General features: G+C 44.1%; 1 protein-coding gene across 1 annotated transcript in view; it reads right to left on the reverse strand.

Annotated features, from left to right (window-relative positions):
• Positions 1-12,110, reverse strand: part of LOC311226453 (exostosin-1c-like) — a gene marked incomplete at its 5' end in the record, with an annotated part of 38,324 nt that extends 26,214 nt beyond the window's left edge. Inside the window, one exon of the mRNA XM_084311879.1 lies at positions 12,087-12,110. Coding sequence (XP_084168005.1) covers positions 12,087-12,110 — 24 coding nt within the window. The remainder of the gene's footprint in view (positions 1-12,086) is intronic.
• Positions 12,111-12,599: the final 489 nt, after the last annotated feature.

Below are 12,599 nucleotides of genomic sequence, written 5' to 3' on the forward strand. Positions count from 1 at the left end.
ATATATATATATGCATACCCCCTCCCAGCATCAATAACATGTTAAAGCGTTTTTACTCCCAACTGTGTGTAACTGTTTTACAATAAAAAAACGAAAGCCTTTCCAAACAGTATTATAATATTGGATTAAATGCAGTGACGGTCCAGATTGTCCGTTGAGGAAGTCCATAGTATAGATTGTCATCAGTCTGAAAGAGAATTCCAGGCATTAAATTAAAAATCCTTTATTTAAGCATGGATCCATGTTAATGAAAGGATTTTTAATTTACAATCAGAGTGCCTCAGATTCTCTTTCAGACTGACAATCTATACTATGGACTTCCTCAACGGGCAATCTGGACCGTCACTTGTCCTGTGTTAATTGCCCTGTCTTTGAAGAGGACTAGATTATTTTTATCTTCAACATTACCATTATTGCATTTTGTTTTTTCTCAGTGCAGCACTCCCTGTTTTTTCTTCAGTATTACGCATCTTTTTCATAGGAAGAATCCGTGAATCAACTTTATTTGTACAATTTCAATTGAAACGTCTATATTGCTGTCTTGTGCATACTAGTAAAAACTAAGAATTGCATCTCACCATTTTGATCAGAATATGTGTTGGATTTGGTGACATATTATTGTTTACCATATAAAATTCATATTCATGTTTTTGTTTCTTTTTTTCTTTTTTTTGTACTGGCAACAAAACTGTTTGGTTGTCTCCTTGATACCATTCAGTATTATTAATATACATGGTAAATGGTTAGAGTTGATAAAAATCTGGATGGCAGCACACATTACCATATTACCATTTAAATTATTCATAAGGCATAACATTAATATTTTCATCTATATTATCATCCAGAAATATAATGTCCCTCTTACAACATTTGCTTCCATGCAAAAGGTTACCCATCTATCAGTAAGTACCCATAATATTTGCTTCAGTTTTTTCTGGTGGTTAATATAGGAAAGTGAGCCAGGAATGGCTTCCTCTGACATTTGGGGGAAGAAATCTCTTCATCTGCACAAGGTGTGTTCTTGCCATCTGTGAATAAGGAGTTAATAAAGAGTATTAAGATTAATTAAGTAATACGATTTTTAACAATTTAGCTGAGAACCATCCCTGGTTCAAGTAGATCTTTTGGACAATGGTCACTGGAATTCTGTTGCTAGGGGAACCATTTGGACCTGAGTGTACTTTCTGTCGACGTGGGTGTTTAGAACGTTATTGTTGTCACTTTGAAACCGTCTATTGTATTTCCATTTGGAGGACTGGAGTTCCCACTGTATGTAGTCTGATTGGGATCAAGAGAGAGAGAGGAGGGGGGGGGGGGAAAGAGAGGGGGTGGAGGGAGAGAAGGGGGGAGGGAGATAGAGAGGGAGGGAGAGAGAGAGGTGGGGGGAGGGGAGGAGATAGAGATGGGGGGGGAGAAAGATAGGGGGTGAAGGGAGAGAGAGAGGGGGGAAGATAGGGGGTGGAGGGAGAGAGAGAGGGGGGGGAGGGAGAGAGAGGGGGAGAGAGGGGGGAGAGAGAGGGAGGGGGAGAGAGAGAGAGAGAGAGAGAGACGAGAGAGAGAGAGAGAGAGAGAGACGAGAGAGAGAGAGAGAGAGAGAGAGAGGGAGAGAAAGAGAGAGGGGAGGGAGAGAGAGAGAGAGAGAGAGGGAGGGAGAGAGAGAGGGGGAGGGAGATATATATATAGAGAGAGGAAGATAGCAGAACTAGGAAGATACCCACTAATTATCAAAATCCAAAAAAGAGCATTTAAATTCTATAATCACCTAAGCGAAACAAAAGAAAACAAAAAGAAAACTATCTGACACATTGGAAAGAATCAACCCAAAACCAGAGCAAATTGAAATGCTATTTGGCCCTAAACAGAGAGTAGACAGTGGCAGAATACCTGAGCACTGTGGATTGACCCAAAACTAAGAAGATCCTTGACTAGGTACAGACTCAGCGAGCACAGCCTAGCCATCGAGAACGGCCGCCATAGGCAGACCTGGCTCGGCCCTCATGCATCAATGTGGACGTAGAACTTGACCTACTTCCACACGTAAGCACGGAATGTAGAACTAGCGTACGCACAGGGAAGTCGGCATTCATCACACGTGCGTACGCAGGCTCTATGGTCCTCCGTGGTTGATGAATACCACTTTGTTCTACCGTCAATGCTCGTGCATGATTATCCATATATGGTCATGAAAATGAGGAAACACCCCCCATGGGATGTGAAATAATGGACGGACCCGAGCGGAACCCTGAGAAACTCCACGGAGAATTCACTGCTGTCGAACCAAGAAGACACTATCGATTCACTGCTGTCGAACCAAGAAGACACTATCGCGTATTGTGGGATAAATAAAAGGCGGACTCGTAAACGGTGATGTCAGATATCAACGGCTCCCTAAGACCATTGCTGCAATTCTGCCTGGACAGCTCAAAATACTAATAAAGACCGTTCGTTGACCACTGTTTGGCGTTGGTTGTGTGTCATTATAACCGTGCTGGAATATGAATGCCTTTATTAGTTGTGTTCGATTGGCTATATGATTTTTAGATGCATCTATTTTGTTGTTGGCTAATAAAGACCGTGCTGGAATATGACTGCCTTTTCCCCGTGTTGTTTGATTAATACCCCAGGGATTAAAGTTCTCCTCAATTTTATTCCAAATCGCGATGGATCTCCCGTCAATTTTCTACCTGCTGCATATGATTTCTAGAGGCATACTACAATCTATTTTGATGTCAGTATTGGGTAGCCTATATAAACAATATAATACGAGAGCATATACAAGAACAATGAATCTCACTGCATGTATGATAGCCTGCCTTTCAATACATGAACTTGAATCCCATCATATACATAGTCTGTCCACTATAGTGTCATTGCAATGCGTTTTCTATTCTTTCTTATACAGTAAAAAGGGGGAAGAACACTATATTCATATGACTTGTATTCTGCTTACAGCTTCGAAGTTCCACTTGTTTCGTTTAAACGTAAAGCCTTTTAAATATAATCAAAACGTTCCCATGTTTCTGCGGTCTGCGCAGAATAATAACGAGTTGAGCTTTATGATTTATGATGCATTGAAAATGGGGGACCCTGATGTAAACAAGACGAAAGTTGGTCTGCATCCCCAATTAACAATTGTATGTACTGAGCTGTACTGTACTGTACCCATTCTGCAATCTGTTAATAACTTTTCAATCAATCAATCAATCAAGCTACGCGGAGCGCAGTCAGTCAGTAGCCTACACCCCGTATATTCCGATAACGCTATATAAACCATGCTGCATTCATTCTGAGAGAAAGATCTATTATTCCAAATGCTATTTACAGGGTTTTGACCATAATTACACTACTGTTGCTATTCTACAATGAACTATAATGAACTACGGTTCGTACAGAACATGCCGGTGTTATTATGCACAGAAGCTCATTTCCTTGTTGTAATAATATATTCTACTACCACTGGGAGCTAGGTACGGCAGGTCTGACCTGTGCGTAGATGTAAGCACGAAGTCAAGTTCAAGTTGAAGTTGATGAATCCCACTCTTTGCTTAGAAATGATCGTACGCACAGGGTAAGCACAGATCTGTGCGTAGAACACGTTGATGCATGAGGGCCCTGGCTCCCAAGAGAAGACAGACTGTGCACCCACTGCACACAAGAAGAGGTGCAAACCGAGCTCCCACTTTTTTTTTTTTTTTTTTTTTTTTTTTTTTTTTTAACTTTGACCAGACAGCTGGTTCTTTTAGCGTTTATCGCTTTTTCTGGTCAAGCATGACCGACAGAAACAGGTTGAATGGGGTATAGATCGGGGGGAAGACACTCTGAGAAAATACGGCGAGTCCGGGAGTCGAACTCGTGTACCCCAGATCCGTGACGCGCACGGTTGTCCCAGACGCCGAAATAGCGCCGAGATACGCGGTGAGCTACTGGAGCTCCCCGAGCTCCACTTCTTAAACAACCTGCCCACTATACCAAGACATCAGAGACATATACTTCCCACAAATTGCAAAACACCCAAAGAGACTTTGAAAACATGGAAAATAACTCGGAACTCCCATAGGCTACCTACTGGGTGAAATACAACAATGTGCAAACACAGCAGCAAATATTTGTGAGCTGCTGTGACAAGAAAAGGACATCCAACGGAATACAACCACCATAGACTGTCAATCACACAAAAAAAAATCCTTCTGTACTGTACTGACTTATTCTGATTTCTCTGTTTGATTGTTTTGTTTGGCTTTGGCAATGTAAACGTATGTTTCCCATGTCAATAAAGCCCATTTGAATTGAATTGAATTGAATTGAGATAGAGAGAGGGGGGGGGAGAGATGGAGAGAGAGGGAGGGAGAGATAGAGAGGGGAGAGAGAGAGAGGGGAGGGAGAGAGAGAGTGAGAGAGAGACAGAGGAGGGAGGGGGAGGGAGAGAGAGAGAGAAATGGAGAGAGAAAGGGAGAGAGATAAGGAGAGAGAAATGGAGAGAGAGGAGGGGGGGAAGGGAGGGATCGAGGAGACAAAACAGAGATGTAACTATATAGCGTGGGTGACAGCTGGAGTGCAGTCTTGTTCCTCCTCTTCCTCGCTCTCGCCCAGAGCCCTGGGGGGGGGGGGGGGGGGCTGCCCTCCACACTGTGTGCCTGTGTGATGCTCCTTCCCACTAGACTGCCCTCTCTAGCCATCCAGGGAAATGGAATTGAAATTTCTCATCTCTTCCCCTCTCCATCCCCCTCTCTCTCTCTCATATACTCTCTCCCTCTCCATCTCAAACCATCCCTCTCTCCCTCTATCTCAAACTCTCTCCATCCCTCTCTCTCTCCCTCTCCATCTCAAGCTCGCTCTACCCCCCCGCTCTCTCTCTCTGTCTCTCTCTCCCTCTCCATCTCAAACTCTCTCCACCCCTCTCTCTATCTCCCTCTCCAACTCAAACTCTCTCCATCCCTCTCTCTCCCTCTCCATCTCAAACTCTCTCCATCCCTCTCTCCCTCTCTATCTCAAACTCTCTCCATCCCTCTCTCTCTCCCTCTCCATCTCAAACTCTCTCCATCCCTCTCTCTCTACCTCTCCATCTCAAACTCTCTCCATCCCTCTCTCTCTACCTCTCCATCTCAAACTCTCTCCATCCCTCTCTCTCTCCCTCTCCATCTCAAGCTCTCTCTATCCCCCCCTCTCTCTCCCTCTCCATCTCAAACTCTCTCCATCCGTCTCTCGCTCTCCCTCTCCATCTCAAACTCTCTCCATCCGTCTCTCTCTCTCTCCCTCTCCATCTCAAACTCTCTCCATCCCTCTCTCTCTCCCTCTCCATCTCAAACTCTCTCCATCCCTCTCTCTCTCTCCATCTCAAACTCTCTCCATCTCAAACTCTCTCCATCCCTCTCTCTCCATCCCTCTCTCTCTCTTTCTCTCCATCTCAAACTCTCTCCATCCCTCTCTCTCTCTCCCTCTCCATCTCAAACTCTCTCCATCTCTCTCTCTCTCACATACTCTCTCCCTCTCCATCTCAAACTCTCTCCATCCCTCTCTTGCTCTATCCCTCTCCATCTCAAACTCTCTCCATCCCTCTCTCCCTCTCCATCTCAAACTCTCTCCATCCCTCTCTCTCTCCTTCTCAAACTCTCTTCATCCCTCTCTCTCCCTCTCCTTCTCAAACTCTCTCCATCCCTCTCTCTCTCTCTCTCTCCTTCTCAAACTCTCTCCATCCCTCTCTCTCTCTCTCCCTCTCCATCTCAAGTTCTCTCTATCCTGGTCAGACTACTGCTTGACCTTACTCCTAAAACCCACCTCACCCCTGCCCACTTTGACAAACTAGGATGGCTTATAGTAGACGACAGAGTACAGCAACTTGCAATGGGCCTGGTCTACAAGATACACTACACGACCAAGGTACCCATGTACATGTCAAAATACTTCCCAAAGGTCAGTGAATACCACGATCACAACACCAGAGGGAGCTCCACAAAGCATGTCAAACCCAGATTCGGCTCAAACAAGGGACTAAACACGTTTCGCAATTATGCCACATCAATGTGGAACGCCCTACCCAAAGCTGTAAAGGAATGTGAATCACTACCCACTTTCAAAACCACTCTCAAAGAACACCTACGGGAGACTGCAATTCGAAACTGGCCCCTGTAAATGTCCTAACCCAACCCCCTCCAATGTACAGTAAATGACCAAGTATGGTTTTGTCAATATTCCAATGTACAGTTTTGCTTGTACAGTTGTACAGTGTTTCTCTCTCCCCCCCCCCCCCCCCCCCCACCCCCCAACCTCCTCCAATGTACAGTTTTTACGTCAAATGTATATACTCTCTTTTCTGGACACTTTTTGTATCACAAACAGTACTGTATTTGCAAATCTGGTATGTCATAAATGTATAGATATAGCAGTACTGTCTATCTGTATGTCATGTATGTCATATATGTCCTGATGAATTGAAAATGGGGGACCCCGATGTAAACCAGACGAAAGTCTTTCTCTGGTCTGCATCCCCTTAACAATTGTGTGTATTGAGCTGTACTGTATTGTACCCATTCTGCAATCTGTTAATAAAGTTTTCAATCAATCCTCTTCCCCCTTCTGACTAGTTGTGATTACACAGCAGCTTGTTTTACATGGGTTCAGGCACCGGGGGGCATCGGGGGGAGGGGCTACTTATGCCCGGCCAATGAAATGAGCTCAAAAAAGCAGATGATGGCCTTACGCTGAAATATCTTTATATCTTATCTCTAGGGCTGGGACTTTATCGCATTCATTTCGATTAATTAACTACAGAAAGAATTAAAAGTTAAAAAAAATTATGCATTTGTCTAAGAATGTTACCTTTCAAAGGAGACCAGACTCATGCATGTCATGTGCTATAAGTATAAAGTATAATAAATCGCAAATAACTTTTTTTCTTAGTCTGGTTTGTTCATAAAAAAAAGAAAATAAGAGAAATTTAGATCAATCAAGAGGTTTTTTTCCCACTGTTCTGGAATGTACTTGAAAGTACTGCGTTTTTCTTTTACCTCGAAAGTACTTGAGTTTACAAAAGGTCCTTTGCGCTATATATATATATTATTCCTAAAATTGCTGCAAAAATTGCATTAATCTGTTGGTCTGTGTAGTAGCTATACAGGATTTTGCTGCTTAAACGTATGTATAATGTATATTCATTGATTCACTTGTATACCGAAATTCATCTGAATTGAAACATTTAGCTTTTCGCATCAAATATTGATATGCGATTAAAATGTGATTAATTTCGATTAATTAACTATAAAGTCTCGAATTAATTCGATTACCATTTTTAATCGAGTCCCACCACTACTTATCTCTCTTTCTCTCAGTCTCCCCCTGAATTAAACAGTTGTTTCTCTTCAAAAACAAACGCCTATCCTGCTCCCGAGCGCCCGCCGGCCACCAGATCGTCCGTTTTTATCCCCGGCTGCCTATTTATTTCATTTTATTTCCGGCCCCAGAAACACACCGGGCTCTGAGCTCAATTGACCCTGTCAACTCCCACAACGCAACGAGCTCCCATAACATTCTTTCTGTGGGCGGAGGAGTGATTTCTGCGGTGGGAGAATAGGCGGTGGCGGCGGTGGTGGCACTATATCAGGTCCGAAACGACGTGCTTCTTCTGCGTAAAGCAGTCTGTGAACTGACACAGGGTGACGGGCGAACTGTCGGAGGAAATGAAAAGGGCCGTTCCTTTCGGAGCTGATTAGGTTCCGCCCGGGGAGACAAGTGTCTACCTGGATGATGGGAAGCCCACCGTCCACTGACACAAATCCTGGGCGATTATACTGTAGGGGTCTGGATGACTCATGTTAGTGTGTTCAGTGGCTCTGTGTGTGTGTGTGTGTGTGTGTGTGTGTGTGTGTGTGTGTGTGTGTGTGTGTGTGTGTGTGTGTGTGTGTGTGTGTGTGTGTGTGTGTGTGTGTGTGTGTGTGTGTGTGTGTGTGTGTGTGTGTGTGTGTGTGTGTGCACGTGTGCTTGCATATCTCTATACTATACTTATATGTACTGGTGTGCGTGTCTGTACGTGTGTGTGTGTGTGTGTGCGTGCGTGCGTGCGTGCGTGTGTGTAGGCGCACGTATCTCTATACTATACTTATATGTACTGGTGTGTGTTTGTATGTGTGTGTGTGTGTATGTATCTGTCTGTGTGTGTGTGTGTGTGTGTATGTTTGTATGTGTGTGTGTGTATCTGTCTGTCTGTGTGTGTGTGTGTGTGTGTGTTTGTATGTGTGTGTGTGTGTGTGTGTGTGTGTGTGTGTGTGTGTGTGTGTGTGTGTGTGTGTGTGTGTGTTTGTATGTGTGTGTGTGTGTGTGTGTGTGTGTGTGTGTGTTTGTATGTGTGTGTGTGTGTGTGTGTGTATCTGTCTGTCTGTCTGTGTGTGTGTGCACATGCATATACGTGTGTCTGTACTATACTTACATACTTACATCTGGCGTGTGTTTTTTTCGCTGTTCTAAAGCTGGCTACGCACATTAGTTTGCCGAGATGAAGTGTTCCTGGACGAAGACAAGTCCTGTGGTGAGAGAGAGAGAGAGAGGCTCCTGCTGCCTAAAATTAAACCGTGTCATTACAGGCCTGAGAGACACGGCGACGCGGACCAGGGCCTGAACCACAGCCGCATTGTGCTGTGTGTGTGTGTGTGTGTGTGTGTGTGTGTGTGTGTGTGTGTGGGTGGAATGGACACAATCACCAGGAATATGAGTGTGTATTATAATAAATGCAGACATATATGTATGTATGTATGTATGTATGTATGTATGTATGTATGTATGTATGTATGTATGTATGTATGTATGTATGTGTGTGTGTGTGTGTGTGTGTGTGTGTGTGTCTGTGTGTGTGTGTGTGTGTGTGTGTGTGTGTGTGTGTGTGTGTGTGTGTGTGTGTGTGTGTGTGTGTGTGTGTGTGTGTGTGTGTGTGTGTGTGTGTGTGTGTTTAAAAGGGACATAATGACCAGCAATACGAGTGTGTATTACAGTTAGGGCTGTACCAAATAGTTTGAAGCTTCGAAGCTTCACTCGAATGACATTCGAATTCTAAATCAACATTCGAAAAGACTTTTTTTTTTAATAATAATTGTATGTGTCTACTGTCTATTCATTCTGTTTAAACCAATGGGGTTTTTCTTCACAGTTGCAGATAAAGATTAGGCTACACTAATATTATAGTATTATACTATTATAGTATATGACTCGTCATAAACATTTTAATAAAACATTTATCATAAATGATGTAGCCTATCTGCATCCGCTTGGCGCTCCATCAAGACGTCACCATCACTTTCGTACCAACCGTGCCCTTATTGGATTATTTATGTTGACGAAACTGACGAGTTATATTCATTAAAGAAAGTTGGTTTAATTTTTTTAAAGACTCATTTAATCAGATTAATCACTTCAAATTGAGAATTTTGTTTGAGTATTTTTTCTTTTTTTATGATTATGTCATAAAATATGACCACAGACATTGGAAGCTTCATTCGAAAACTTCAATAGAAGCTTCGAATGTAAAAGAAAATTACATTCGGTACAGCCCTAATTACAGTGTATGCATATATGTGTGTGTGTGTGTGTGTGTGTGTGTGTGTGTGTGTGTGTGTGTGTGTGTGTGTGTGTGTGTGTGTGTGTGTGTGTGTGCGTGTGTTATTGTGTATGTCTGCATGAGCATGTGCGTTTGTATGTGTGTGTGTGTGTGTGTGTGTGTGTGTGTGTGTGCGTGCCCGCGTGCCCGCGTGTGTGTCAAGCAAGGATCCGCCCGTCCTCTACTATGCCCATATCCGCGTGTCCACAGACAGTTTCACTGGGATTCTGTTGCTAGGGAACAGTTTGAACCCAGATGCATTTCCTGTCAGTCATTACATTAGCGAACAATTGCAACAGGAAATAAACGTGGGTCCTTTTTAGAACGTCACTGTTGTCACGTTGAAACTCGTCTCTGTCCCGTGTGTGTGTTTGTGTGACCGATCGTATGTTACTCCTTCTGCGTTGTGTTAAACGTCGATGCCCCGAGGGAGTTTCGAACCCGGGTCGGCCGCGCTGCGGGCGACAGCATAGACCGGCCGCTATACCAAGAGGAGAATTCACTTCTTGGTAACATGTCTATCATGTGTCTTTTAAGGGGGAAGTGAGTTTAACTCGCAGTACCGCTTACTGCCACAGTCACTTCACAACACACACGTCCATCGTGACTGTGGATATTACTCACGGACCTCCGTTACACGTGCAGGAGGGACAACCTGGGCTCAGACCGACCCGCCGTGTCGGTGTCGGTGGCGGTGGTGCAGGCGTGTCTGTTTGCCCACACGGTCATATCAGTCTGTGTGTAGTGATCTAAAGAAAGGCCTGCTGTGGTGAAATTAGGAGCGGCCTAAACAAGCATGCAGGGCGCTATCAAAGGCTTTACGGCCTGCAAGGTGATCAGCATCGCTGGGATTTGTTATTATGTCGTTGTCACCCCCGTGTTGTTCTGTGTAATGTAGGCATCGTGTACGTACGCCCACTCCTGCGCGCATGCACAGAGATAAGGACGCACACACGCGCACCTTTGACCCATGAAGAATGGATTTTCCCTGCGTGTACATTTTCTGTTTAATCTCTCCCTCTACAGTACTGAGGGATTTTTTTCCCATTAGTTCGACCACCTTTAGAACCCTAATGGCCATGAAGTTAATCAAGCGCAGGTATTTTCACGAGGGGATTTTAATAATAGTAGATAGCGGTTTGTTCTTCTTGAAAAAAATAAAATAAAAAAAAATACCCGCTGGTTGCCCTGCGTGGGCAGAGCGGGCTCTGACACGGTTAATAAGATGTTTACCTCGAAGCCGAACGCCCCGCAACGCAACCAGCCTCCCCCACCGTGCTCCCGTCTCCAAAACCCGGCGTAATTACAAGCCGGGTTGATTAATTATGTCTCAACAATATGCTGCACTCCAACGCCACAAGGGCTAATTAGCAAAGTGAACAAGATGGGCAGGAACAATTATTACGGGCTTCTAGCTATAGTTCTGGTGAATTTGGCACGGCTGCACTCGGTCGCGGCAGGGGAAAAAGGCACATTTAGAGGATGTCTCATCATGGTGCACTCGCAGACAGACCGACGGGATGTGTACAGGATAGGAATGTCTCACAGAATATCATAAATAGCCGGTTTAGGATCCAGGTACAGGTTTAGCAGTATAGATGACAGCGTATACGGCAACATGGAGCTAAATCTATCTGCCTCGTTAGACTACTCTGCTCGCCGTGTGTCCTACTGGCCTCCGACTCTTCTTATCCTGCTATCTGACTCTTCTTATCCTGCTATCTGACTCTTCTTATCCTGCTATCTGACACATCTTATCCTGCTATCTGACTCTTCTTATCCTGCTATCTGACTCTTCTTATCCTGCTTATCTGACTCTTCTTATCCTGCTATCTGACTCTTCTTATCCTGCTATCTGACTCTTCTTATCCTGCTATGTGACTCTTCTTATCCTGCTATCTGACTCTTCTTATCCTGCTATGTGACTCTTCTTATCCTGCTATCTGACACTTCTTATCCTGCTATGTGACTCTTCTTATCCTGCTATGTGACTCTTCTTATCCTGCTATCTGACTCTTCTTATCCTGCTATCTGACTCTTCTCATCATGCTATCTGACTCTTCTTATCCTGCTATGTGACTCTTCTTATCCTGCTATCTGACTCTTCTTATCCTGCTATCTGACTCTTCTTATCCTGCTATCTGACTCTTCTTATCCTGCTATCTGACTCTTCTTATCCTGCTATCTGACACTTCTCATCATGCTTTCTATGGAGCTTCAGACAAGAGATGTGCCACATTATTGCAGATCCCAGATCTGACCGATCTATAAACAGTCTACCCTTGACAAGAGAGGAGAGCTATAACCTGACGCTGGGATAAGGAGTGAGGGGCCCCATTACAAAACAGGGGTTCAATCTTCATGGTGCCTCTGAAGATTCAGACAGCAGTGTTCTCAGTGTCTCTGAGACCCTGGACACAGAGTCTAAAAGGATCCTGTGAGATTCTGATATACAGGAATCAATAGATTATTTTATCTTGGGGCGCCAGGGTGGCGCACCACGTACAGCGCTGCGGTGCAACACAGCCATCGCAGGTTCGACTCCCGGAACCGGCGACCTTTGCCGAATGTCTTCCCCCTCCATCTCCCATATACTTCCTCTCTTTCTCTGCCTGACTGCCCAGAGAAAAACCATGAAAATCTACCAAAAACATAATTTAAAAAAAAATAAAGATTATTTTAGCTTGCATTTATGTGATTCCTTTCTCTTATTTATCCTAATGGTTACTTCATTACATGTCCTGGGTGCCTCAATCATGAAAACGTTGAGCAATATCTCCTATGATAACAGCAGCTTATATGGATAATAATTTCTCGTTTTCCAAATTAACACCATGGAAAAAAGGGGCGTAATTTATACAGTATACTAAGTCACAACATGATGCAATGAGTTCCCAATCCTTGTTCACAAAGACAGTATGTGTGCCTCTTTTAATGTGCGAGACGGGTGCTGCAGTAACAGCCTCGTTAAGAGCAGTCACATGAAGACAGCCAGGTGTTGTCCTTGCAGGTTAAATAT

The sequence above is a fragment of the Notolepis coatsorum genome (assembly GCF_963971535.1).
Source record: "Notolepis coatsorum genome assembly, chromosome: 4".
Lineage (NCBI taxonomy): Eukaryota > Metazoa > Chordata > Actinopteri > Aulopiformes > Paralepididae > Notolepis > Notolepis coatsorum.